This window comes from Pongo pygmaeus, chromosome X (assembly GCF_028885625.2).
Source record: "Pongo pygmaeus isolate AG05252 chromosome X, NHGRI_mPonPyg2-v2.0_pri, whole genome shotgun sequence".
NCBI classification, from domain to species: domain Eukaryota; kingdom Metazoa; phylum Chordata; class Mammalia; order Primates; family Hominidae; genus Pongo; species Pongo pygmaeus.
In genome coordinates, this window is record NC_072396.2 from 47,321,443 (window position 1) to 47,346,176 (window position 24,734).

At 45.2% G+C, this 24,734-nt stretch overlaps 1 protein-coding gene across 2 annotated transcripts in view; it reads left to right on the top strand.

Moving 5' to 3' along the window:
• Window positions 1-2,516: 2,516 nt before the first annotated feature.
• Window positions 2,517-24,734, top strand: part of CHST7 (carbohydrate sulfotransferase 7) — a 53,491-nt gene continuing 31,273 nt past the window's right edge. The window contains exon 1 of one of the 2 annotated variants that reach the window (XM_054471006.2): window positions 2,517-4,471. In XM_054471006.2, coding sequence (XP_054326981.1) covers window positions 2,980-4,440 — 1,461 coding nt within the window. In that variant the 5' untranslated portion in view covers window positions 2,517-2,979 and the 3' untranslated portion in view covers window positions 4,441-4,471. The remainder of the gene's footprint in view (window positions 4,472-24,734) is intronic. The other variant, XM_063660315.1, reaches the window with a different exon arrangement.

Genomic DNA, 24,734 nt, shown 5'->3' on the forward strand with positions numbered 1-24,734 from the left:
CCTGGGCTCAAGTGATCCTCCCGCCTCAGCCTTCCAAGTAGTTGGGACTACAGGTGCACGCCACCATGCTTGGTTAATTTTTTTTTGTATTTTTGCTAGAGACGGGGTTTCGCCATGTTGCCCGGGCTGGTCTCGAACTCCTAGGCTCAGGATATCCACCCGCGTCGGCCTCCCAAAGCGTTGGGATTACAGGCGTGATCCCAACTTTCTGTTGGGCCAGGCCCACTTTCTGCATTTTGACAGGAGCCTTCAAGCATTAAAGTTTGAGAAGCACTGGTCGAGGATCTCCTTTCTCACCTGTCTGGCAGTCAGCAGGCTTGTTTGTCTGGAGGGTAGGGGGGCCTCAGCTGGGAGGGCTTATTTTCTGAGCCATGTTGCTAACCCAGGCTTCTTCACAAGCCGATCTCAGGGTTCCAAAGAGCAGGATGAGGGCAATTCCCACAGCAGGAGTATTTTTCAAACCTTTGCTGTGTCATGTTTGCTACTGTCCCACAGGCCAATGCAAGCCACATGGTCATCCCAGTCAGTATGGGAAGGCATTGCCCAAGGGCAAAACAGAGGAGGGGAATACTTTGTGGTTATTTAAAAAACCTATCACACTTTTCACTACCAGAGTTGAGGCTTTTGGTGGGGGGGGGGTGGGGGGGGGGTGGGGAGCGGGAAACACCAGCAACTATTTGCATTCTGCCCAGCCACACCTCTCCCCTCACACCAGCACAGAGCCACCTACTTGCTTAAAAGATGAGAGGAGGCCAGGCACAGTAGCTCAGGCCTGTAATCCCAGCACAAGGCCGAAGTGGGAGGATCACTTGAGCCCACGAGTTCGAGACCAGCCTGGGCAACATAGAGACCCCGGTCTCTACAAAAAAACAAACAAACAAACAAAATTAGCTAGGTGTGGTCCACATGCCTGTGGTCTCAGCTGCTTGGGAGGCTGAGGTAGGAAGATCGCTTGGGCTTGAGAGGTTGAGGCTGCAGTGAGCGGTGATAGTGCCACCGCACTCCAGCCTGGGTGACAGAGCCAGACCCTGTCTCAAAATAAAGCTTTCTAAAAAAGCCAGAGAGGAGGGAAAAGTGAAAACAGAAGGGAAAGTTGTAGATTAATATTGTAAAATCATATCCTTGCTACAAAGGAGATGTGTACAGAGGTCAATGCATATATGAGTTTGGTAGTGGAGAAGTGAGAGATTGTCTAACATGGTTTCTTTATGAAGTAGGCAGTAAGGTCATGTGCTGAGAAGAGGTGGGTGGGGGAAGAGGGGTATCAGAAGTCTGAGGAGACTAGAGAAGGTTTGAAATCATCATAATGGAACTGGAGACTGGGAAGTGACATGAAGAACATAAGATTTCAGCAACCATTTCAGGTTGATGATTATGAAGTTATCTTGATGCCAATCTGTTCTGTGGGCTCCCAAAGTGCTGAGATTACAGGCGTGAGCCACTGTGCCTGGCTCACACCTGTGGAGAAATGTTTTGCAGTGGTGTTTGCAGGCACAGAGAAAGCCAAAAGCAGGGTTTGGGGGATTTTGCTAGATGAGTAATGAAAAGGCAGAGGGCACGTGAGTTTAGCTTATTGGAGGGAGTGTTATTAAAATAATGGTATGGCATCTTTCAGCTGAATATGAAAAATTGAGAAGAAAGTGGGGGTGGTGGTCAAAAAGTGGAGTTTGGAGAATAGGGAAGATTTGAACAACTGGCTGGAAGAAGAGGGGAATTGTGGAAAGAAAACGAAATGCTTGAGTCAGTGGTTTCACAGGTGGAGTAGCTTCCGTGATAAAAAAGACCAGTGGAGAGCATTGCATATGTTCTCACTCTTCCAATTTGAACACCTTCCCCTGGTGGAGATAACTAGATATGCTTTCTATGTTTTATTAACTTTACAACACCTTCCCCAAGCTGGTGAAAGAAGCTCTCACTTCCTTATTCATTAGCCTGATGAAACAGAGCAAAATGTATCTTTTTTGGTTCTGTTTTGAATTTTAGTAACTCTAGTCTTCATCTGCCTGTTGGACTTCCTGTCTCTTTTTCATCTATCTTTGGGTACACATTTCTTCTTACGGGTCCTTTTAAACACCAAGCTCCTGAGAAAGGTCACCATTCTACCACTTTGATTCTGTAAATGTCTTTTGCTCATAGGTGTCAGAATAGGCTGGGTTATACTGTGGTAACAACCCCCAAATCTCGCAATCCCAGGAGGTACATGGGTACTAAGAATTATTCACATTTTACAAATGACCAAACTGGGCCCCAGAGTATTGGTAAAATGTGCACAGCCCATCAGCTGGTGAAACCCTAAGGAAGACAACACTTAGAATTTCACAAAGGCTAGACTTTATGAAATGTGCTGCGTGAATGCAGTAGTATCTCCAACCCCCCGGACCACTCTGCCACGTACAATTTTGTATCTTTTAGTCCAGAACTCAGTAACATCCACTCCAGGGCTGATGGGGGCGCTGGATGTAGATAGTGGCGAGTGGTTATCTGCCTAGGATAGCGATGGCTAGGCAGGGGACATAAAACAGAAGAGGCAGTGGCCTTCTCCGGGTGGGGTCTATGGCCCTTTACTGGGTACATTCTGTACACACAGGCCCCTCCTTTGCCTGAAGTCATTGATGAAGACTTCATTACGGAGGGTTTGGGGAAAGGTGGGGGTCTGGCTCGGTAACCCGGCTTCCCAGCCCCGCTACAGCCCCGCCCAGATCTGGCAGAGCCGTGGGCGAACCCAGGCGGGCAGAAAGGCGGGGCGGGCGGCTGCCAAGCCGGCCAATAGGCGGCTCTCCGGCGGCTGAGCCGAGAGGGCAGGGGCGCCGTCAGTAGCACCACCGCCTTCCAAGTTTCCCCTTGTGGATGCGCGGCCCCGCGGCTCTGCTCCTCCCGGCGCAGAGGGGCCGGGAGAGGCCACAGGAGGGGACCTGGGACGGGATTTCTGAGGAACGGGAGAAGACTGGCGCCCGACCCGCTCTGGAGGGTCGGTGAACGATGAAGGGCCGGCGGCGGCGACGCCGAGAGTACTGCAAGTTCGCGCTGCTGTTGGTGCTGTACACGCTGGTGCTGTTGCTCGTCCCCTCCGTATTGGACGGCGGCCGCGACGGGGACAAGGGCGCCGAGCACTGCCCCGGCCTGCAGCGCAGCTTGGGAGTGTGGAGTCTGGAGGCGGCGGCGGCCGGCGAACGCGAGCAGGGCGCGGAGGCGCGGGCCGCCGAGGAAGGGGGCGCGAACCAGTCCCCTCGGTTCCCAAGCAACCTCAGCGGCGCTGTCGGGGAGGCAGTGTCTCGCGAGAAGCAGCACATCTACGTGCATGCCACCTGGCGCACCGGCTCATCCTTCCTGGGCGAACTCTTTAACCAGCACCCGGACGTTTTCTACTTGTATGAGCCCATGTGGCATCTATGGCAGGCGCTGTATCCGGGCGACGCCGAGAGCTTGCAGGGCGCGCTGCGCGACATGCTGCGTTCGCTCTTCCGCTGCGACTTCTCCGTGCTGCGGCTGTACGCGCCGCCGGGGGACCCCGCTGCGCGCGCCCCGGACACGGCCAATCTTACCACGGCCGCCCTCTTCCGCTGGCGGACTAACAAGGTCATCTGCTCGCCGCCACTGTGTCCTGGCGCACCCCGTGCCCGGGCCGAGGTGGGCCTCGTCGAGGACACCGCCTGCGAGCGCAGCTGCCCACCCGTGGCGATACGCGCCCTGGAGGCCGAGTGCCGAAAGTACCCGGTGGTGGTCATCAAGGACGTGCGCCTGCTCGATCTGGGCGTGCTGGTGCCCCTGTTGCGTGACCCAGGCCTCAACCTGAAGGTGGTGCAGCTTTTCCGCGACCCGAGGGCGGTGCACAACTCGCGCCTCAAGTCTAGGCAGGGACTGCTGCGCGAGAGCATCCAGGTGCTGCGCACCCGGCAGAGGGGCGACCGCTTCCACCGTGTGCTGCTGGCGCACGGCGTGGGTGCTCGCCCCGGGGGCCAGTCTCGCGCGCTGCCCGCCGCGCCGCGCGCGGATTTCTTCCTGACCGGTGCGCTCGAGGTGATCTGCGAAGCCTGGCTGCGCGATCTGCTTTTCGCGCGCGGTGCGCCCGCCTGGCTGCGACGCCGCTACCTGAGGCTGCGCTATGAGGACCTGGTGCGGCAGCCACGCGCCCAGCTGCGCCGCCTGCTGCGCTTCTCCGGGCTACGCGCGCTCGCAGCGCTCGATGCCTTCGCGCTCAACATGACTCGCGGCGCGGCCTACGGCGCCGACCGGCCCTTCCACCTGTCAGCGCGCGACGCCCGGGAGGCGGTGCACGCCTGGCGCGAGCGCCTGAGCCGAGAGCAGGTGCGCCAGGTGGAGGCCGCCTGCGCTCCAGCCATGCGTCTGCTCGCCTACCCTCTCACCGGAGAGGAGGGCGACGCGGAGCCGCCCAGGGACGGGGAGACGCCGCTGGAGATGGATGCCGACGGCGCCACGTAGCCTCCCATCCCTGTCCCCGGCACGGATCCGGGTAAGGTGGCCCGGGGCAAGGCAGGGACCGGGACTGGTTTTCCGGGAGCCTGGAATGGCCTGGGGAGGGGGAAGTGTAGGGGGGAGGGGGAAGTGTAGGGGAGAGGGTACCATGCTGGATCCCATTCTATCAGATCAGGTCCAAGAGGATGGGAAAGTCCTGCTCGTAGAATTTGGTAGGTTCATCGGAATCTCCAGCTTAGCCTCGCGCCTCCTTAGAGGGAGATCCCGCGATAAGAGAGGATATTTAGGCGTGACTGAGGTGGAAGCCAGGTCTCCGCACTCCCATTCCCCTGTATGAAGTAGGAGGTTTCAGAGGGCTGAGGAGAGTAGAGAAGGTTTGAAGCAGTCATAATGAGCCCTGAGACTGGGAATTGACATGTGGAGTATAGGATTTCGGAAACCATTTGAGGTTGATGATTATGGAGTTATCTTGATGCCAGTTTGTCCTGTAAGGAGACTTTGCAATGGTGTTTACAGGCACAGAGAAAGCCAAAAGCAGAGAGTTTGGTGGAAAGGCATTGATTCTAACCCTACCTATCCCTAATCTTTCTGTTTCATGTTTCTTCTCTCTTTTATGCGAAGGCTCCAGGGCTTTTCTCCTGAGTTTCCAAACACGCAGGCACGGTCAGGCGGCTCTTGCAACACTTCTTGCACATTGTGTGTCTCAGGCCCTTGTGTAGTGAATAGACTTGCTTTCCCCTGGCTCATGTGCGCCTCTCCGTCTCCCCTCCCCCTCCTTCCGTCTCTCATTTCCCCTGTCCCTCTCTTCCTCTTCCTCCCCCTTCCCCTCCTCCTCTCCCTTCCCCCTTCTCCCTGTAGCTGGCATTTGCAGGATATTTGACCATATCCCATTCACATCAGGTCACAAAAGCTGCCTGGTCAGCTTCCTCTAGTGTCGACAAGACCTCAGGGTTGGGTGTCCCCCACTCCACCCCATCCGTTTGACAGATGGAGCCTTCAATTGTCAGTAGCAGTTTGTGACTGCAGGAGGAGCTTTGTGAAAAGACACTGCCCCTTTTTTGTTTTTTCATTTTTGTTTTTTTCTGTGTATCTGAAGATGCTAAAGTGGGGCTTAAACAGTCTCAAAATGTGTTCTGTGTGGGTCAGTGTATGGCCTGAGGGAAGGGTTTGTTCTGCACAGTGCTGACCATAGGAGTCTACTTAGTGACATGGGAGTGTGTTTCCCCAAACTTTGTGTGAGTTGGAAGGGTGCCGCCTTCTGCACTGTGCAGTCAGTCCAGAGGAGGAGGAAAAGCAGTGCTGGGTGGGCGGAAGTGAGTTAAGTTTCCATTCATTATTTTATAGTGTAATTCAGCATTCCCCTGAGATGAAGCTGTGAGGACAAACGTTGAAGATATTAATGAAGAGGGATTTTGTTGTTGTTACAGAACCAGGGTTTCAGAGTGATTTCAGAAGCTGGCTAACTAATTTTTCTCCCAGTAATCAAATGGTTTTCTTAGTCAGTTTCTGAAATTGCTAGGAAGTCTGTGTTCTTTCCTGATTTCCAGAGTGATGGAAGGTAAGGCACAGGGTGACTTGTCACATCTTAACAAAAGCATCTTTTCATCTGCTGATCCTGTATTTACAGATGTAACAGTAATTGTCCCTAACCCTTCTTCACAGGCCTGAGGGAACTCCTCCCCTGGGCAGAATGCTGTGCATTTTATGGCTTTAAGACATGACAATCTCCCAGAAACTTTTGCTTTTTTTTTTTTTTCATTTTTACTGACATCTATTTGAGTACTGGCTGGGGTGAAGCATTAAAGAGAATAGAGAGGAGGGTAGAGGACAGTCTTTGCCCTCTAGGAAGTTAGAGTCTGTGTGGGTGACAGTGACTGTGAGGGAAGACACTGGTGTTGCTGTTTGGAAGGCCGATGGGGCTTCCTTTGCAGGGCTGCAGGGACATCTGGGAGCAAGCTTTAGGCTCCTCCAGACTTTAGTGACTGAGTCCTTCCTCCCACATTGGGCACTTACCATAAATCAGTGGATTGATTACAATGCTTGTATTCTTGGTTCCTAGGAAGATAACGTTACTGCTGCCGACGCACTGATGGGTTTTCCAAAAGTTTGTCACACTCTATTCTAGAGAAGGGAGGAGAAGAGAGGGGGAGGGATCCTTACCAAAGGGCTATGTGTCATGCACTGAGTTAGGCATTGTACATATATCATTATTTATACCAGTTTTCCAGATGAGGAATCCGAGACTCAGAGAAGTAATTTGCCCAAAGTCATACCTGGGCTGGTGAGGGTGGAACAGTGTTTGGTGTTAGACTCCAGAGCTCATAATCTTCTCTTTTATACCTCACCTGGCCCCCGCCTTGGCATTCCCTGGCAGCACCCTGATACTCCAGCCAGGCTAGTATGAGGTGGAAAGCACACTCAGCTTTATTGCTAATATGTCCCAACCACTGAACAAATAAAATATCCCTGAGATGCTGACAGCGCCTACACAGGAAAGCTGACAACTTTACAGCCATCCTCCCCACAGGGCATCTCAGGATGCCCTCAGCTCAACTGAGGAGAGAGGCCACATGTAAATTAACCTGAATAACTTCTGGATGGTCCATACCCAATGGACAGGATTTGGCAGTGAGGAAGTCAGTGAAGTTTTTTCTGGTCTGGTTGGGGGCCGTAGCACCCTGAACCTAGTCACCAAGGACCTAGGCCCTTTCTATCTTTTACATCTTGGCTTTCATGCACTGGCTTATCTTCCCACTGTCACAAGATGGTAGCCACAGCTCCAAGCATAACATCTTCACACAACGACACAGGGTTATTAAAATACAGAAAGGAAGGAAGCTATCTAGCCGGTAAGGGGTGGAGGGGTTTTTCCTCCTGCCATGCTCTTTTTTTTTTTTTTTTTGAGTGGCAGCTCTTACTCTGTCACCCAGACTGGAGTACAGTGGTGTGATCTTGGCTCACTGCAATTTCCTCCTCCCAGGCTCAAGTGATCCTCCCACCTCAGCTTCCCGAGCATCTGGGCCCACAGGTGCATACCACCACATCCAATCTTTCACCCAGGCTGGAGTGCAGTGTCATGGCTCACTGCAGCCTCAACTTCCCAGGGTTAAGCAATCCTCCCACCTCAGCCTCCCAAGTAGCTGGGACTACAGGTGCACACCACCACTCTATTTCATTAAAAAAAATTTTTTTTTGCAAAGATTGGGGATGGGCGGGGAGTGGGGGCTCTTACTGTGTTGCCCAGGTTAGTCTCATACTCCTGAGCTCAAGCGGTCTGCCTGCCTCGGCCTCTCAAAGTGCTGGGATTATGGATGTGAATCACTGCACCCAGCCTTAATAAATTATAAAACCTTTCCCAGAACCCCTTTTACCAGCCGACGTCCCTTTATGTCACATTAGCTAAAACTGGGCTATACAGCCTGCCCTAGCCCAATCATTGGTGAAAGGGAATGGGAACATTGTGATTGGCTTAGACCAGTGGTTCTCAGCCCTGGCTGAACATTACATTTACCTGAGGAGCTTTTTTATTGATTTTTTTAATGCCAATGCCTGAGCTCCACCCCCAGAGATTCTGATTTAAGTAGTCTGGAGTGGAGTCCCCAGACCCAGGCACTGGGATGTTTGAAAAGCTCCCCAGATGATCCTACTGTATAGCCAAAGCTGAGAACCTCTGGCTTGGACCAGTCATGGTTCATCCCCTGGGCCAGGTGGGACCAGAAGGCTGCCACCAGAACAAGATCAGGATGGGGAATAAAGGGCTGTTGATGAGCACTGAACTGCTTGCCACAGTAATTTACATGAAAGAACTTGGAGCTATGAAGTGCCAAGCAGATGTAGAGTGTTATCATGGAAAGGGGAAAATGTCCTCAATTATACACAGGTCCATTTATCACCCTGTCATATGCCTTCAAATGCTTTGTTGTCTGTAGCTCATTATCTAATAATCCATCATTGTACACTGTCCACCACTGTTCTGGACAGACTGATGTGCTATCCTGTCCTTTTCAGCATGTCTCCCTTTAATGTCTGCCCTTGGTAGGTCCCAAAGTTTCATCCCACTAGGCATTTAAGGCACCTTGATCTTTGCTCTTGACATGACATATGCATCCTTTGAAAGAAATTAGGAAAGAAGACAAACACCCTGTAATTTGAACCCTAACAATCAGGAAGCTTTCTTTCTAAAGAAATCATGTAAACAGGAAAAGAAACGATCAACCACCACCAAATCATTTTGAAAATCTTTCTATTTTAATCAGGAAACTGGGCCCCAAACATTTTATATAGGCTTATGTATAAATATCACTGAGGCCGGGTGCAGTAGCTCACACCTGTAATCCCAGCACTTTGGGAGGCTGAGGCAGGAAGATTGCTTGAGGCCAGGAGTTCAAAACCAGCTTAGGTAACATAGTGAGACACCCCCCGCATCTTTACAATTTTTTTTTAAACTAGCTGAGGGTAGTGGCACACATCTGTAGTCCCAGCTACTTGAGAGGGTGAGGTAGGAGGATCGCTTGAGCCCAAGAAGTCGAGGCTGCAATGAGCTGTGATTGCGCCACTGCACTCTAGCCTGGATGACAGAGAGAGAGATCCTGTCTCAAAAGATAAATAAATATCACTGAAAAGTGAAGCTGTTGCTTACACACAGACTGCTAAAGAATGGGCTTTTTTTTGTTTTGTTTTGTTTTGTTTTGTTTTTTTGAGATGGAGTCTTGCTCTGTTGCCAAGCTGGAGTGCAGTGGTGCGATCTCGGCTCACTGCAATCTCTGCCTCCCAGGTTCAAGCAATTCTCCTGCCTCAGCCTCCCGAGTAGCTGGGACTACAGGTGTGTGCCACCACGCCCAGCTAATTTTTTTGTATTTTTAGTAAAGACGGGGTTTCACCATGTTGGCCAGGATGGTCTTGATCTCTTGACCTCATGATCCACCCACCTCGGCCTCCCAAAGCGCTGGGATTACAGGTGTGAGCTACGGTGCCCGGCCCAGAATGGGCATTTTTGAAACATTGCTCCTATATAGAATTTCTCATTCAACAAAATTTCTTCAGACTCCTAATAGCATATCAACCTGGGTGCTAGGTTTGAGCCAGAGAGCTGGAAGTTAGGATGATGTGTGTGTGCACATGTGTGTGTGCACATGGATAGGTACCTGAGTAGCAGGGCTGCAATAAGGTGTGAACAATTTTTAAAAATACATCCATGTCCAAATCATTATTGCTCCTTGTGAGGTTAATGCTACCTTTGATCAAGGCATTCTCGGAGCTCCCATTTGGGCCTGCCTTCCCTGGCAGGACCCCTCAGCTGATGGATACGGTGTTAAGGAAAAGTCAAGACTTGTCAAGTCTGATGAGTGAACAGGGAAGGAGGCTGGTCCTACAAAGCAAGGGGTGGACATAAAGTAGTAACAGTCATTCCTTGCTTTCTATATGAAGTCAGTTTTTGAATTACGGCATGGGAACCCAGGCATCAGGGCCTGCCTCTCCTGGTTACTACTTAATTGACCTTTGGCAAGTCCCTAAACCTTTTCAGCTTTGGTGTTCTTACCAATAAGAAGAGGAAGTCAAATTAAAAGGATTTCCGGGCCAGGCGTAGTGGCCCATGCCTGTAATCTCAGCACTTTGGGAAGCTGAGGTGGGCGGATCACTTGAGGTCAGGAGTTCGAGATCACCCTGACCAACATAGTGAAACCCCATCTCTACTAAAAATACAAAAATTAGCTAGGCGTGGTGGCGGGCACCTGTAGTCCCAGCTACTCAGGAGGCTGAGGCAGAAGAATCACTTGAACCCTGGAGGCAAAGGTTGAGGTGAGCTGAGATTGCGCCATTTCACTCCAGCCTGGGTGATAGAGCCAGACGTTGTCTCCAAAAAAAAAAATAATAATAATAATAATAATAAATAAATAAATAAGGGCCGGGTGCAGTGGCTCATGCCTGTAATCCCAGCACTTTGGGAGGCCGAGGCAGGCGGATCACGAAGTCAGGCGTTCGAGACCAGTCTGACCAGCATGGTGAAACCCTGTCTCTACTAAAAATACAAAAATTAGCCAGGCATGGTGGTGCGTGCCTGTAATCCCAGCTACTCAGGAGGCTGAGGCACGAGAATTGCTTGAACCCGGGAGGCAGAGGTTGCAGTGAGCTGAGATCGCACCACTGCACTCTAGCCTGGGCGACAGAGCGAGACTCTGTCTCAGAAAAAAAAAATTGTAGAAATAACATAAGCATGTGGTAAAAATAGAAATTTTTTTTTGAGGCGGAGTTTCGCTCTTGTTGCCCAGGCTGGAGTGCAATGGCACGATCTCGGCTCACCTCAACCTACACCTCCTGGGTTCAAGCAATTCTCCTGCCTCAGCCTCCCGAGTAGCTGGGATTACAGGCATGCGCCACCACGCCCAGCTAATTTTGTATTTTTAGTAGAGACAGGGTTTCTCCATGTTGGTCAGGCTGGTCTCGAACTCCTGACCTCAGGTGATCTGCCCGCCTCAGCCTCCGAAAGTGCTAGGATTACAGGCGTGAGTCACTGCGCCTGGCCAAAAATAGAATTTAACAGGATAGAAGTTTATAAAATACCTGCCAGTCTCACTTCCTAGAAGCAGCCACAACATTTCTTGTAGTATATGTCTAGAAATGTTTTATGCACATTCCGGCAGAAAAATATAGCCTTTTTATACACAAATGGGATTGAAATCTATTTATTGTTCTGCACTTTTTTCACTTATTGCTTTGAAAATCTTCCCGTTTCATCTTCTTTTTAATAGCTATATTGTATTTCATGGTAGGAATGTATCATAACATATTTAACTAGCTCCTAGTTCCATACTGTAGGGCATTTAGTTGTTATAGTTTTGTGCTCTATTTCATTGCATTTCTAGTAGGGTCCTTGTATTTGCATACATGTGAGTATATCTGTCAGAAAAATTCCTATAGCGGAGTGACCTTATATAGCAAAAGCTATATGCTTTGTACATTTTGAGAGGTAATGTTCTTCAAAGTCGGCCAACATTCACTACCAGCAGCAATTTCTTGGAGCATCTGTTTCCCAGACTTTCAACAACATAGATTTGATTTCATTTTTTCATCTTGGCCAGTTTGATGAATGGAAAATTCTTGCTGCTGGCATCCTGGCTCTCTCTGACCCTACAGTTCATCTCTGATGATGAATGATGGCCTCATACTTTGGGTTGTAGTCACTAGAATGCCAAAATGAAATCAACTTCTTAGCCCTTCTACAGTCCACATGTATCTGGAGAGTGTTATTTTTGTGATTATTTTGAAGAAATGGATACATTTTGATATAAAAATTATCCCTTTAGAAAACCACACTTCGACAGGACATCAGGTTTTAGCAAGGTTCTTGTTCAGGTGGCCTTCTTCGGGTACTGTTGCAGGGGATTGTACTTATTGACTCGAGCATAAACAATTTGGGGACCCTATCACTGGGGAAATTAGGCTGATTTTAAATAAGGTTTAACCATTCATACATTTTCTCTATGTTCCTGACAGCCCTCTTTGTGGTCTCAGCAGGGGAAGGGCAGAAGTGCCCATTTGCAGTTTTTGAGGCAGGATTCAGACGGTTTTCTAAGAGGTTTTTTTTTTTTTTGTCTTGGCAGAGATTTTCTTCCCATGAATACGAATGTAATATAAATAGTTGGGAGTGATGCTTTTGAAAAACATTTACAAACAGCTGGTTTAACATTCTTCATTATGCTTTGTCTCAGCCTGCCCTCAGCATGAGCAGGCCAGAAAAGAATGAAACGAAAAAAACTAAACTGGCCTCACTTTTTTGTGTCTGACGTTCCAGTTGAACAAGGTGACTAATAAATGAACCCCTCTCTTTGTGAGGTCTCCTGGCTCCTCAGCCTCTTGCTTCGTAGTGGAAATAAAAGGAACTTGCTCTATTGAAAGGGACATTTCTGCTGAGGTACAGTATAAAATAAGAATAGTAGGGATTAAGAAACAGCTCTGGCTCAAATTCAAGTACACAGGCAAGTGGGAACTGTTTGGGAATTGAATAGGAAGCAGTTTTAATTGGAGAAAATAGAAAATTGCGGAGCTCAGCGATGTGTCTATAATTGGAGTCCTTCAGCTTTGCTCCCCAGCCTCCTTGGCACCCTGGCACCAAGCCAGTGGCCAGGTCTGACATTTTCTGCAGCTGACCCTGTTCATAATTAAGACCACCCTGCTGGATGCTGAGAATAAATTAGAGCATCAGCTGATGATAAATATTTTTAAAAATTTGTTATGGATACATATTTGTATATGTTTATGGAGTACATGTGATTTTTTTGTTACATGCACAGTGTTTAATGATCAAGTCAGGGTATTGGGGTGCCCATCACCTCGAGTGTTTATAATTTTTATGTGTTGGGAAGTTTTTAAGTCCTCTCTCCTGGCTATTTTGAAATATACCATACACTGTTGTTAACAACTGTAGTCACCCTACTCTGCTATTGAACTTAGAATTTACTTCTTCTATCTAACTGTGTGTTCATACCCATTTAACCAATCTGTCTCCACGACAACCCCCACACCCTTTGCAGCTTCTGGTGACCACCATTCTATTCTCTACCTCCATGGGATCAACCTTTTTAGCTCACATCTGAGTGAGAACATGCAATATTTGTCTTTCTATGCCTGGCTTATTTCACTTAACGTAATGACTTCCAGTTCTTCTGATGGTGAATATTTTTAAATTTGGAGATTAAGAGGCTGTGAAAGAGGGCCACCACATTTGATTTCAATGATGACTATATTCTGTGCCAGCAGATTCCCCTCCCATGAAATGGATGGGAGCAGGAAGAACTTTGCTGTAGAGTCACATTCTGAAAATAGCCACTGAGGTAGACACGTTTTGCTTACAGAATCGAAGCCCTTTCTAGAATGTTAAAAGGTGCCTTGGCCGGGTGCGGTGGCTCACACCTGTAATCCCAGCACTTTGGGAAGCCAAGGCAGGCAGATCACCTGAGGTTGGGAGTTCAAGACCAGCCTGACCAACATGGAGAAACCCCGCCTCTACTAAAAATATAAAATTAGCCAGGCGTGGTGGCACATGCCTATAATCCCAGCAACTCGGGAGGCTGAGGCAGGAGAATCACTTAAACCCGGGAGGCGGAGATTGTGGTGAGCCGAGATCGCACCATTGCACTCCAGTCTGGGCAACAAGAGTGAAACTGTCTCAAAAAAAAAAAAAAAAAAAAAAAAAGGTGCCCTGAAGATAGATGCAGGGTACTCTTTGGGCCAGTAAGTAGGCCAGTAAGAAGCCTGAAGTCTGGCCTGAAATCCAAATGCCTAGAGGGAGTGCTTGTTTGATTTTAATATCACTGGGTCATGGTATCCAGCAGGTTGGAGACCAGGAAGCCAACCTAACTGAAGGGCTGAAGTGTGTAATTCTGCCCTGAAATAGAACATCACAGAAAGCTTTGTAAGGCATGGGGAGTGCAGCCATGATCAAGACTGTGAGTTCTTCAGTAAAGATGATGAAGTGAGGAAAGTTATGAGCAGCTTTAGGAGGGAACTCAGAGGCTAATTGAAGAAGTCATTACATCCAGACAGATAAGGTAGACATTAGGAAAAATTGTACCAGAGCTTTGAGGTCACTTTTCCCATGACTGAGACCATATTTTCTCAAAAAGGACTCTTTACTGCCTCAGAGAAATTATAGGAACAGTAAGCCAAAAATGCTTAAATCAACATAATATTTTAAAAATAGGACCAACTGGCGACCAGCCAAGAACTGGCATATGTTAAATACACAGATTTTAGAAGTAAGAGAAGTAGATCTGTCTCTTGCTATAATAAAGAATATCACTAACATGGATATAATAAAGGAAAAAAACACATTTTTCAGGCTCTGCAAATAACAACAAAAAAGTTCCTCTTTGTTGTCTTTCTGCACCCTCCCACTTTCTCTTTTTTTTCTTTTCCTTTCTTTTTTTTTTTTTTTTTTTTTGAGACAGTCTTATTCTGTTGCCCAGGCTGGAGTGCAGTGGCGTGATCTGGGCTCACTGCAACCTCTGCCTCCCAGGTTTAAGCAATTCTTGTGCCTCAGCCTCCGGAGTAGCTGGGACTACAGGCATGCGCCACCACGCCCGGCTAATATTTATATTTCTAGTAGAGATGTGGTTTCACCACGTTGGCCGGGCTGGTCTCGAATTACTGACCTCAGGTGATCCATCCACCTTGGCTTCCCAAAGTGCTGGGATTACAGGGGTGACCCACCACACCTGGCCCACCCTCCCATTTTCTAGCTGCTAGGAATTACAGAGGGCAATTTTGTAGAAAGGAGATGATTGGCCAAAAACATACACATCCCTCGCAAAGAATAACAAAATTCCTAACATTATTGAATGCCTTTTAAAATAATTTTACTTCATGTTTATTTATGTATGTATTTATTTATTTTTGAGACAGAGTCTTGCTCTGTTGCCCAGGCTGGAGTGCAGTGACACGATATCGGCTCAATGCAACCTGTGCCTCCTGAGTTCAAGCGATTCTCGTGCTTCGGCCTCCAGAGTATCTGGGACTACAGGCACCTGCCACTACACCTGGCTAATTTTTTTGTATTTTCAGTAGAGACAGGGTTTCCCCAGGTTGGCCAGGCTGGTCTTGACCTCCTGACAAGTGATCCGCCTGCCTCGGCCTCCCAAAGTGCTGGGATTAGAGGGGTGAGTCACCACACCCAGCCATTTTAATTTTTCAACAGTCAAAGGGGAAGAGAAATCATCTGAGCTCAGGAAAAATCCATGTCTTGATCCTTGGTGCAGCAATCTCCAGCAATCCTGTAGACTGGCCTCCATGATCTAATGTCCTATGCCAACACGAACCTGCTCTAGGCCATGGAGCCACTTTACTCCCACAAGACCATGGACAAGAAAGGCTAGGAAAGGGTGGAACAAACATACTGCCTCACTCTGCAGGGAGAGATACCTGCAGTGATTGGCTAGAGTTTGGCTGGTCCATAGATTCTGTACACTGACTAGCCATTCTAACCTGGGAATCTTAAAACTGATCAAGGGCAGAGAATGAGCCTTCCTGGGCAGTCCCAGTGTGGGGGTAGGGAAACTTCAGTTGCTCATTTGACTGATAACCCCTATGGGTGCCAATGGCAGCCTGAATTGCAGATCTAAGCTCCAGGTCACTTCCCAGCTCTGTGCTCTCCCAAATCCCTTCCACTCTCACTTAGTGGATCGCAAACATCTGCAGGTGGCTTGTCCAAATATATATTATAAAATACTGAGTCAGTTCCTTTATTGGAGTTGGGAGCAACTTTACTCACAAAAGCAATTAGGTATGTCAACTAAATTTATATCTTGGAGCAGCTCAATGAAAGGAAAAAACAAAAGTCAACTAGGCAAACTCAGCTGTTTCCAAGTTTTTTTTTTTTTTTTTTGAGATGGAGTTTCACTGTTGTTGCCCAGGCTGGAGTGCAATGGCACAATCTCTGTTCACCACAACCTCCGCCTCCCAGGTTCAAGCAATTCTCCTGCCTCAGCCTCCCGAGTAGCTGGGATTACAGGCATGCACCACCACACCCAGCTAATTTTATATTTTTAATAGAGATGGGGTTTCTCCATGTTGATCAGGCTGGTCTCAAACTCCCGACCTCAGCTGATCCACCCGCCTCAGCCTCCCAAAGTGCTGGGATTACAGGCGTGAGCCACCGCACCTGGCTCCAGGTTTTATTAATACTGGTTTGGTGTGCATCCATTTGTTCTCAAGTGAGCTCAAAAGTTTGGGAAATTTTTAGCTGGGGTGGGTATCATAAAACTGGAGAGATGTTATTATCTTATTCTATTCTAGAATAAGAGGAAAAATAATGCCCATTTAATTTTTGTACTGGCTGACTCTGGGCTTGAATGACTCACATGGATTGAGATTTTACATTGAATTCCTCCCACGGTGGGAGGTGACGGCGGGAGTGTGTGTCTCTTCAGCTCTCCACTGGGGCCATCCAAGTCCAGGCAAGTTTCTCCCCTCACTCCCCAGTCCAGAGTTTTGTCTTTTTGTTTTTGTTTTGTTTTGACTCAGCCTCTGTTTCTTTTTAAACCTGAGTGGAGAGTTGTTTCAAGTTGAATACGACTGAAACTGTTACTGACTAGTGCAAGTATAAATAACTAGCACCCCGTGCCACTGCCACATAATTTTTCAGATTAAATGTCTGGAAATTATGAATAACATTTAATGCTGTTTAAAGTACATTTCCAGGCTATCTGGGGGTGCAGTTATATTAGCAAACTAAATGTTTCCTATTACATTTTGCTTTGGAGTCACAATGAGGGAATGTACTTCGAGATTTCTGCTATTTCAAATATTATTTTAACATTATCCCTAAGCAGCTCCCTTAAAAAACAACTTAATGGTGCTATTGTTGTAAACATTGTCACTCATTTCCGTTTTCCATGGCACTGTAGTTGCTAATTTGAAGTGAAAACAGGAAGGTTAAGAAAGCTTAACCTGGGTTAACAGATAAGCTTAGATATTAACATCATCCACAAAGTGTGGTTTCAGTTTAGGATGCTGGGAGAAGACCCCATAAGGACACAGCCGTTGCAAAGGACGCTCAAGCCCTTCCTCAGCCCATTTGTTCTGGAGGTGGTCCAGGAGGAAGGCTGTTACAATAGGCTGGAAAGTCATCCAGCTGGTGATAACAGGACCTGCTGAATACTCGGAAATCTCAGCTCTCTCAAGTGCTAAGCTCCAGCACCAACTTTTAGCATCTGTGAAGTAGTTTTGGTGGTCAATCCAGGGTGCCTCACCTGGCGCAAGTGTGTGGGCAGGGACAGGATAACTGAGTCCAGTCACAGGCACGTACGTTCTGGAGGCAAGACCAAGAAAAACTTGAAGAAGAGCAGGCCCAAATTGACAAACGCAATTCAAGGAGTAGAAATGAGGTCCCCGTGCAAGTTCCCAGATTCATTTGGGAGGCCCTAGGCTCATTACCTGACTTGAAATGGGGGGCACAGGAAGTCCACTGAGAGAGGCAGAGCCGGTTGCAAGTTCATTGGCTTGAATCTTCTGTTCTCTAACTTTAAAGCCAGCAGGAAGTTGATTCATCCCCCTCCCCCATCCCGGCTTCAAAGATTGAAGAAAGTATGATTAAAATGCTAAAAGCGCGTCTTCCTGAGTTATTCTGCTGTAGCCCCAGGAGCCTCAGCTGAGCCAACTGCTTGCAATCCAGGCTCCATAGACCCAGAATGAAGTTTCCCTTTGATGGCAATGAGGCTATTAGTAGGTCAACCAGCTGCATTTAGGGCCTGGCTGGTCATTTAAACACTCAAGGGAACTGTAGCAAAGGAGATAAAATTACACCCAGCTCATTGAAGTATGACTTTCAATCTTTAAATAAATAACCATGCTTTTTTTTTTTAAGTGAAAGCCAATTCTTGAATTATTTGAATATTGAGGAATGACCTCACATTTCAATGTCACTTTTTTTTTTTTTTTTACAAAAAACCTTTTATGCGTTGCTTTTCAAAACAATGGTATATAAAAACCTTTATAATTCTTGAGATTAATTGCATGAAGACAGTTTTTTTATTATGAATTTTCTATTATTACAGGATAGGTCTTTAAATAGTTCTGACTTAGGAATAAACAAAAGGGTCTATGATTGTTTCAGGTGATACAGAGAGTAGCAAACATTTTCATTCTCCCCAGATTCTGGGCAAGTGGAAACAGTTGTAACCAAGAAGTTTAGCAGCTTAAAATTTTAATTTTTCCTTGTCAGACATCTAGCAGCTGAAAAAAAGGACAAAACTAGCTACTTGGTAACTGCAGCTGGCTGGTAAACTGAGGGTTTGAGTTCTAAATATGCACCCAAAGATGAGTATTTCATTGCTCCATATGAACAGGGCCCCATAATATTAAGAAGAGTTGGGATCTGGATTAAGAGTGAATTGAATTCTTAATCCTTGTGCTCACACCTGTAATTCCCAGCACTTTGGGAGGCCAGGGTGGGCAGATCACCTAAGGTCAAGAGTTTGAGACCAGCCTGGCCGACATAGTGAAACCCCATCTCTGCTAAAAATACAAAAATTAGCCAGGTGTGGTGGCAGGCACCTGTAATCCCAGCTACTCGGGAGGCTGAGGCCAGAGAATTGCTTGAACCCAGGAGGTAGAGGCTGCAGTGAGCCGAGATCGCACCCCTGCCCTCCAGCCCGGGTGACAGAGAGAGACTCTGTCTCAAAAAAAAAAAAAAAGAGTGAATTAAATTCTTAATCCTCTATTTAAGATACTGGGGACTTAAGAGTTTGAGGAAACATCACACTAAGAATTCATAGACACGTTTATGTTTTAAACACAACCAAAAATATTGAGAAATGGTAGGAAATTAGCTGATAGTTTACTTAGGGTATACTTGGGAGCTACAGGTGTACTTGGGAGCTACAGGTCTCATGAAGGTGTAAGTCAGAACCGGAAGATATATAAGCATCTCTGACATAGTTCAAGGACATTCAGGAACTAGAGGCCAACACGGGGGAATAGGAACCCATTGCAGAAAGAAAGGGCCTTGTGAGGTTGCCCCGCCTGAATTAGCAGTACTTCATTTAAGTTCTTCAAATACCCCAGCAGCAGCAATAGTTCTTTCAGAGCACACATCTCTCCTTCCCTCACCTTGTACTGCCAGCGATTCATTAAAAAATATGAACCTGCATGAAAAGCAGCCTTTTGGGTAGATACAAAGATTTTTAAATAAAAGGATATAAAAGAGTGCTTATGGGTACAGATGTTGGGCTGGTAGTACTCTCCATAAAAGTTTGTTGAGAAATGGGATCTGACCTGGCAACATTTAGCACTTGGTTAGTCATTGACAAAACCATCCTGAGTTAATGCCAAGTTTGTTTCCGGTCTTTAAAGCAACCCAAGTGAAGAGCTCAACACGTTGCACAAAGAAACAATGACAGATTTTTTTTTTTTTACTTTTTATTTTTGAAATAATTATATAGGCCGAGTGTGGTGGCTGATGCCTTTAATCCCAGCACTTAGGGAAGCCAAGGCGGGAGGATTACTTGAGCCCAGGAATTCAAGACCAGCCTAGGCAACATAAGGGCATCCCGTCTCTACAAAAAATAAAAAATTAGCTGGGTGCGCCTGTAGTCTTAGCTACTCAGGAGGCTGAGGTGGGAGGATTACTTGAGCCCAGGAATTTGAGGTTGCAGTGAGCTACGACCACGCCACTGCAGAAATAATATACTCACAGGAAGTTGCAAAAACAGTACAAGAGGTCCAGTGTACCCTTCGCATAGCTTCCCCCAAAGGAATACCTTATATGTAGATCAATATCAACACCAGGAAATTGACACTGGTGAGTTCTAACAACAGACCTTATTCAATTTTCCGCAGTTTTTACGTGTACTCATTTTGTGTGTGTGTATAGATCTGTGTAATTTTATTATATATAGATTTGTGTAAACACCACTACAATCAAGACACAAAGCTAGTCCATCAACACAAAAAAACTCTCTTGTGCTACCCTCATTATCATTACATACCCTACCCTATCCCACCCCTTTCACTGGCAAACACTAATATGTTCTCCATCTCTATAATTGTGTTATTTCAATAATGTTATATAAATGTTATATAATATGTAACCTTTTGAGATTGGCATTTTTCACTCAGTTGTAATCCTCTGGAGATTCATCCAGGTTGTCTTGTGTAATAATAGTTTGTTCTTTTTCATTGCTGAGTAATATTTCATGGTATGGTTGTACCAGTTTGTTTAACCATTCACTCACTGAAGGACATTTGGATTGTTTTCAGTTTTTGGCTATTACAAATAAAGCTACTATGAATATTTGTGTATGGGTTTTTGTGTGGACATAAGTTTTCACTTCTTTAGGATGAATGTCCAGAAATGCAATTGCTGGATCGTGTGGAAGTGTCTGTTTAGTTTTAAAAGAAACTACCAAACTGTTGCCGAGAGCAGCTGTACCCTTCTACATTCCCACCAACAATGTCTGAAAGATCAAATTTTTCTACATCTTCACAGTATTTGGTATTGTCACTATATTTCATTTTATTTTTATTTTATTTTTTTCAGACGGAGTCTCACTCTGTCGCCCAGGTTGGAGTGCAGTGGTGCGATCTCGGCTCACTGCAACCTCCACCTCCTGGGTTCAAGCGATTCTCTTGCCTCAGCCTCCCCAGTAGCTGGGATTACAGGGGTGCGCCACCACACCCAGCTAGTTTTTGAATTTTTAGTAGAAACAGGGTTTCACCGTGTTGGCCAGGCTGGTCTGGAACTCCTAACCTCAAGTGATCTGCCCGCCTCAGCCTCCCAAAGTGCTGAGATAACAGGTGTGAGCCACCGCGCCTGGCCGAGATTTCTTTTTTTAAAAAAATATCTCTTTTTTATTCTATTTTACTTTAAGTTCTGGGATACATGTGCAGAATGTGCAGGTTTGTTACATAGGTATACATGTGCCATGGTGGTTTGCTGCACCTATCAACCCATCATCTAGGTTTTAAGCCCCGCATGCATTAGATATTTGTCCTAATACTCTCCCTCCCATTGCCCCACACCCCCTGACAGGCCCCAGTGTATGATGTTCCCCTCCCTGTGTCCATCTGTTCTCATTGTTCAGCTCCCACTTATGAGTGAGAACATGTGCTGTTTGGTTTTCTGTTCCTGTGTTAGTTTGCTGAGGATGATGGTTTCCAGCTTCATCCATGTCCCAGCAAAGGACATGAATGAGATTTCTTTTTCAAGAGCCTTTTAACTATTAATTCAATTTTTTAGTAGTTACAGGACTTTTCAAATTATCTATTTCATATTGGGTGAGTTATAGTAGTTTGTGCTTTTTGAGGAATTGGTCCATTTCATCTAAATTGTCAAATTAATGGATGTAGAGTTGTTTTTAGTAATTTTTTTTTCTTTTGCCTTTTAATGTCTGTGGTGTCTGTAATGAGAACCCCTGTTACATTGCTGATACTGGTATGTTTGTCTTCTCTTTTTCTGTTGTCAGTCTTGATAGAAGTTTTTTGTTTGTTTGTTTTCTGGTTTTTTTGTTTTGTTTTGTTTTGAGACAGGGTCTCACTCCCATTGCCCAGGCTGGAGTACAGTGATGCAATCTCAGCTCACCCGCCTTCTGGGTTCGAGCAATTCTCCTGCCTCAGCCTCCCGAGTAGCTGGGACTACAAGTGCTCATCACCACACCCGGCTAATTTTTGTATTTTTTGTAGAGACAGGGTTTTGCCGTGTTGGCCAGGCTGGTCTTGAACTCCTGGCCTCAAGTGATCCACCCGCCTTGGCCTTCCAAAGTGCTGGGATTACAGGCATGAGCCACTGTACCTGGCTGATAGAGGTTTTTTGATCTTTTCAAAGTACCAGCTTTTTGTTTCATTGTCTTTTGATTGTTTTTGTTTTCAGTTTTGCTGATTTCTCCTTTTATCTTAATTATTTCCTTACTTCTGCTTGTTTTGGGTTTTTTTTAATCATCTAGTTTCTTGAGGTAAGTACATAGATTATTGATTTGAGATCTTTTTTTGTCATGTATCTAGTGTTATACATTTTCCTCTTAGCTTCACAAATTTTGATGTTGCATTTTCATTCAATATAGTTTTATTTTCAATGAATTGTATTTAAGTATGTTCTTTAACTTTAAAATTTCTGGATAATTTCCTGCTGTCTTTCTGTTATTGACTTCTAGTGTGATTACACTATGGTTATTTATTATTATTATTTCAATTTTTAAACATTTGTTCAGATTTGTTTTGTGGACCAGGATAGGTTCATGTTGTGAATGTTCCATGTATACCTAAAAATAATGTGTATTCTGTTAATAGGTGGAATGTTCTATAAATGTCAGTTCAATTCTGTTGGTTGATGGTACTGTTCAGTCCTTCTGTATCCTTACTGACTCTCTGTCTAGTGAGTCCATCATTTGTTGAAAGAATGGTGTTGAAGTTTTCAACTATAAATATAGACTCGTCCATTTCTTCTTTCTGTTCTTTCAGTTTTTGCTTCAGGAAATTTGAAGCTCTGCTATTTGCTCTGTACATATTTAGGATTGCTATATCTTGTTTTTGGATTGACTCTTTCAACCTTACATAACATTCTTCTTTGTCCCTGGTAATTTTCTTTGCTCTGAAGTCTATTTTATCTAATATTAATAGAGCTACTCTTCCTTTCTTTTGATTAATGTTTGTATGGTGTATCCTTTTCAGCCTTTTACTTTCAACCCACCTCATTATATTAGAAATTAATGGTAATGTTTTTAAATCCATTTTGCCAATCTCTTTTAGTTTATATATTTAAACCATTTGTACTTAATCTAATTATTGATATTTTAGGACTTCAATTTGATTTCTGTTTGTTCCCTCTGTTTTTATTCCTTTGTTTTCCTTTTCCTATCTTCGAGTTACTTGAACATTTTTTAGAATTTCATTTTATCTGTAGTGTTTTTGAGTGTATCTCTTTGTATGTTTATTTTGGTGGTTTCCTTGAATTATACATATGTAACTTATCACAGCCTACTGGTGTCAACATCTTACTACCTCCAGTGAAATGTAGAAAACTAATCTCCATTTAGGTTCCTTTATCCTGCCCCTTAAATAGTCTCTTAAAAATTTTCTCTACATATATTGAGAACCACATCATACAATGTTACCTTGCCTCAACCATCAAAAATAATTTTAAAAACTCAAGAGAATAGTTTATTACATTTACTCATATTTTACCTTTCCGTTGTTCTTTCTTCATTTGTGATATTTCAAGCCTCCTTTTATCATTTCCTTTCTCTGGGGAAGAACTTTAGCAATTCTTTTATAAAAGTTCTGTTGGCAAAAATTATCTTAGTTTTCTTTCATGTGAAAATGTCTTTATTTCACCTTCATTCCTGAAGGATATTATCATGGGATATAGAAATCTGGATCGAGGCTGGGCACTGTGGCTCACACCTGTGATCCCAGCACTTTGGGAGGCCAAGGCAGGTGGATCACTTGAGGTCAGGAGTTCAAGACCAGCCTGGCCAACGTGGCAAAACCCCATCTCTACTAAAAATACAAAAATTAGCTGGGTGTGATGACGGGCGCCTGTAATCCAGCTACTTGGGAGACCAAGGAATGAGAATCATTTGAACCCAGGAGGCGGAGGTTGCAGTGAGCCAAGATCACGCCACTGCACTCCAGCCTGGGCGACAGTGAGACTCTGTCAAAAAAAAAAAAAAAAGAAAAATCTGGATTGGCAGATATTTTCTTTCAGCACTTGAAAACTGTCGTGTCACTTCCTTCTGACCCCCATGCTTTCAGATACAAAATCCGTTGGCATTCATATTGTTGTTCCCATAATTAATGTGTAATTTCTCTCTAGTTGCCTTCAGGATTTTTTTCTTTGTCTTTACTTTTCTGAAGTTTGAGTATGCCATGGCTTGGTGTAGATTTCTTTGAGCTTTTCTTCTTTGGGGTTTGCTCAAGTTCTTGAATCTGTAAATTTATGTCTTCTGCCAAATTTGGGAAATTTTCAGCCATATTTCAAGTACTTTTTTAGTCTCTTTTTCTGGAACTTTGATGACATGCTGGTTCCACAGGCCCCTGAGGCTCTGTTTATCTTTTTTTAACTCTATTTTCTGTTGTTCAGATTGGATAATTTCTATTGTTCTATTTTTAGATTCACTAAGTCCTTACTCTATCATCTCTATTCTGCTATTGAGCCCATCCAGTGAGTTTTTAAATTTTTGTTATTGTATTTTACAATTTTAAAATTTCTATTTGGTTGCTTTTTAAAAAATTATATTTGTCCGCTGAGAATTTCAGTTTTTTCATTTGCTTCAAGTGTGTTTGTAATGGCTAATTGAGGATGTTTATGATTGCCACTTAAAATCTGTTTCAGATAATTTCAACATCTGTGTCATCTCAGTGTTGGTATGTATCAGTTGTCTTTTCTCATTCAAGCTGAAATTTCCCTGGTTCTTGGTTTGACAAGTGCTCTTTTTATTGTCCTGGACACTGGAAGAATTATCTTATGAATCTCCGAATCTTATTTAAATCTTCTATTTTAGCAGGCCTCCACTGACACCACACTGGTGGAGAAAGGGGCACATCACCTGGTTACTGCCAGGTCAAGGTGGCAGTCCAGAGATCCTGGCTTCCCACTAGGGCTTTGCTCACAGGAGAGGGGATTTTTTTTTTTTTTTTTTTTTAATTGTGGTGCTTGGTTTCTGTCTTTTTAGAGTGAACCTTTCCTGTCCTTTGGCTAGAGGTAACAGGCTTTTTTCAGGGCTTTTTTGTGTGTATCTGTCACAATTGGCATTTCTGGCTTGCTGGCTTCTTTAACACACAACATTCAGGATATAGAGGCAGCAAAAAGA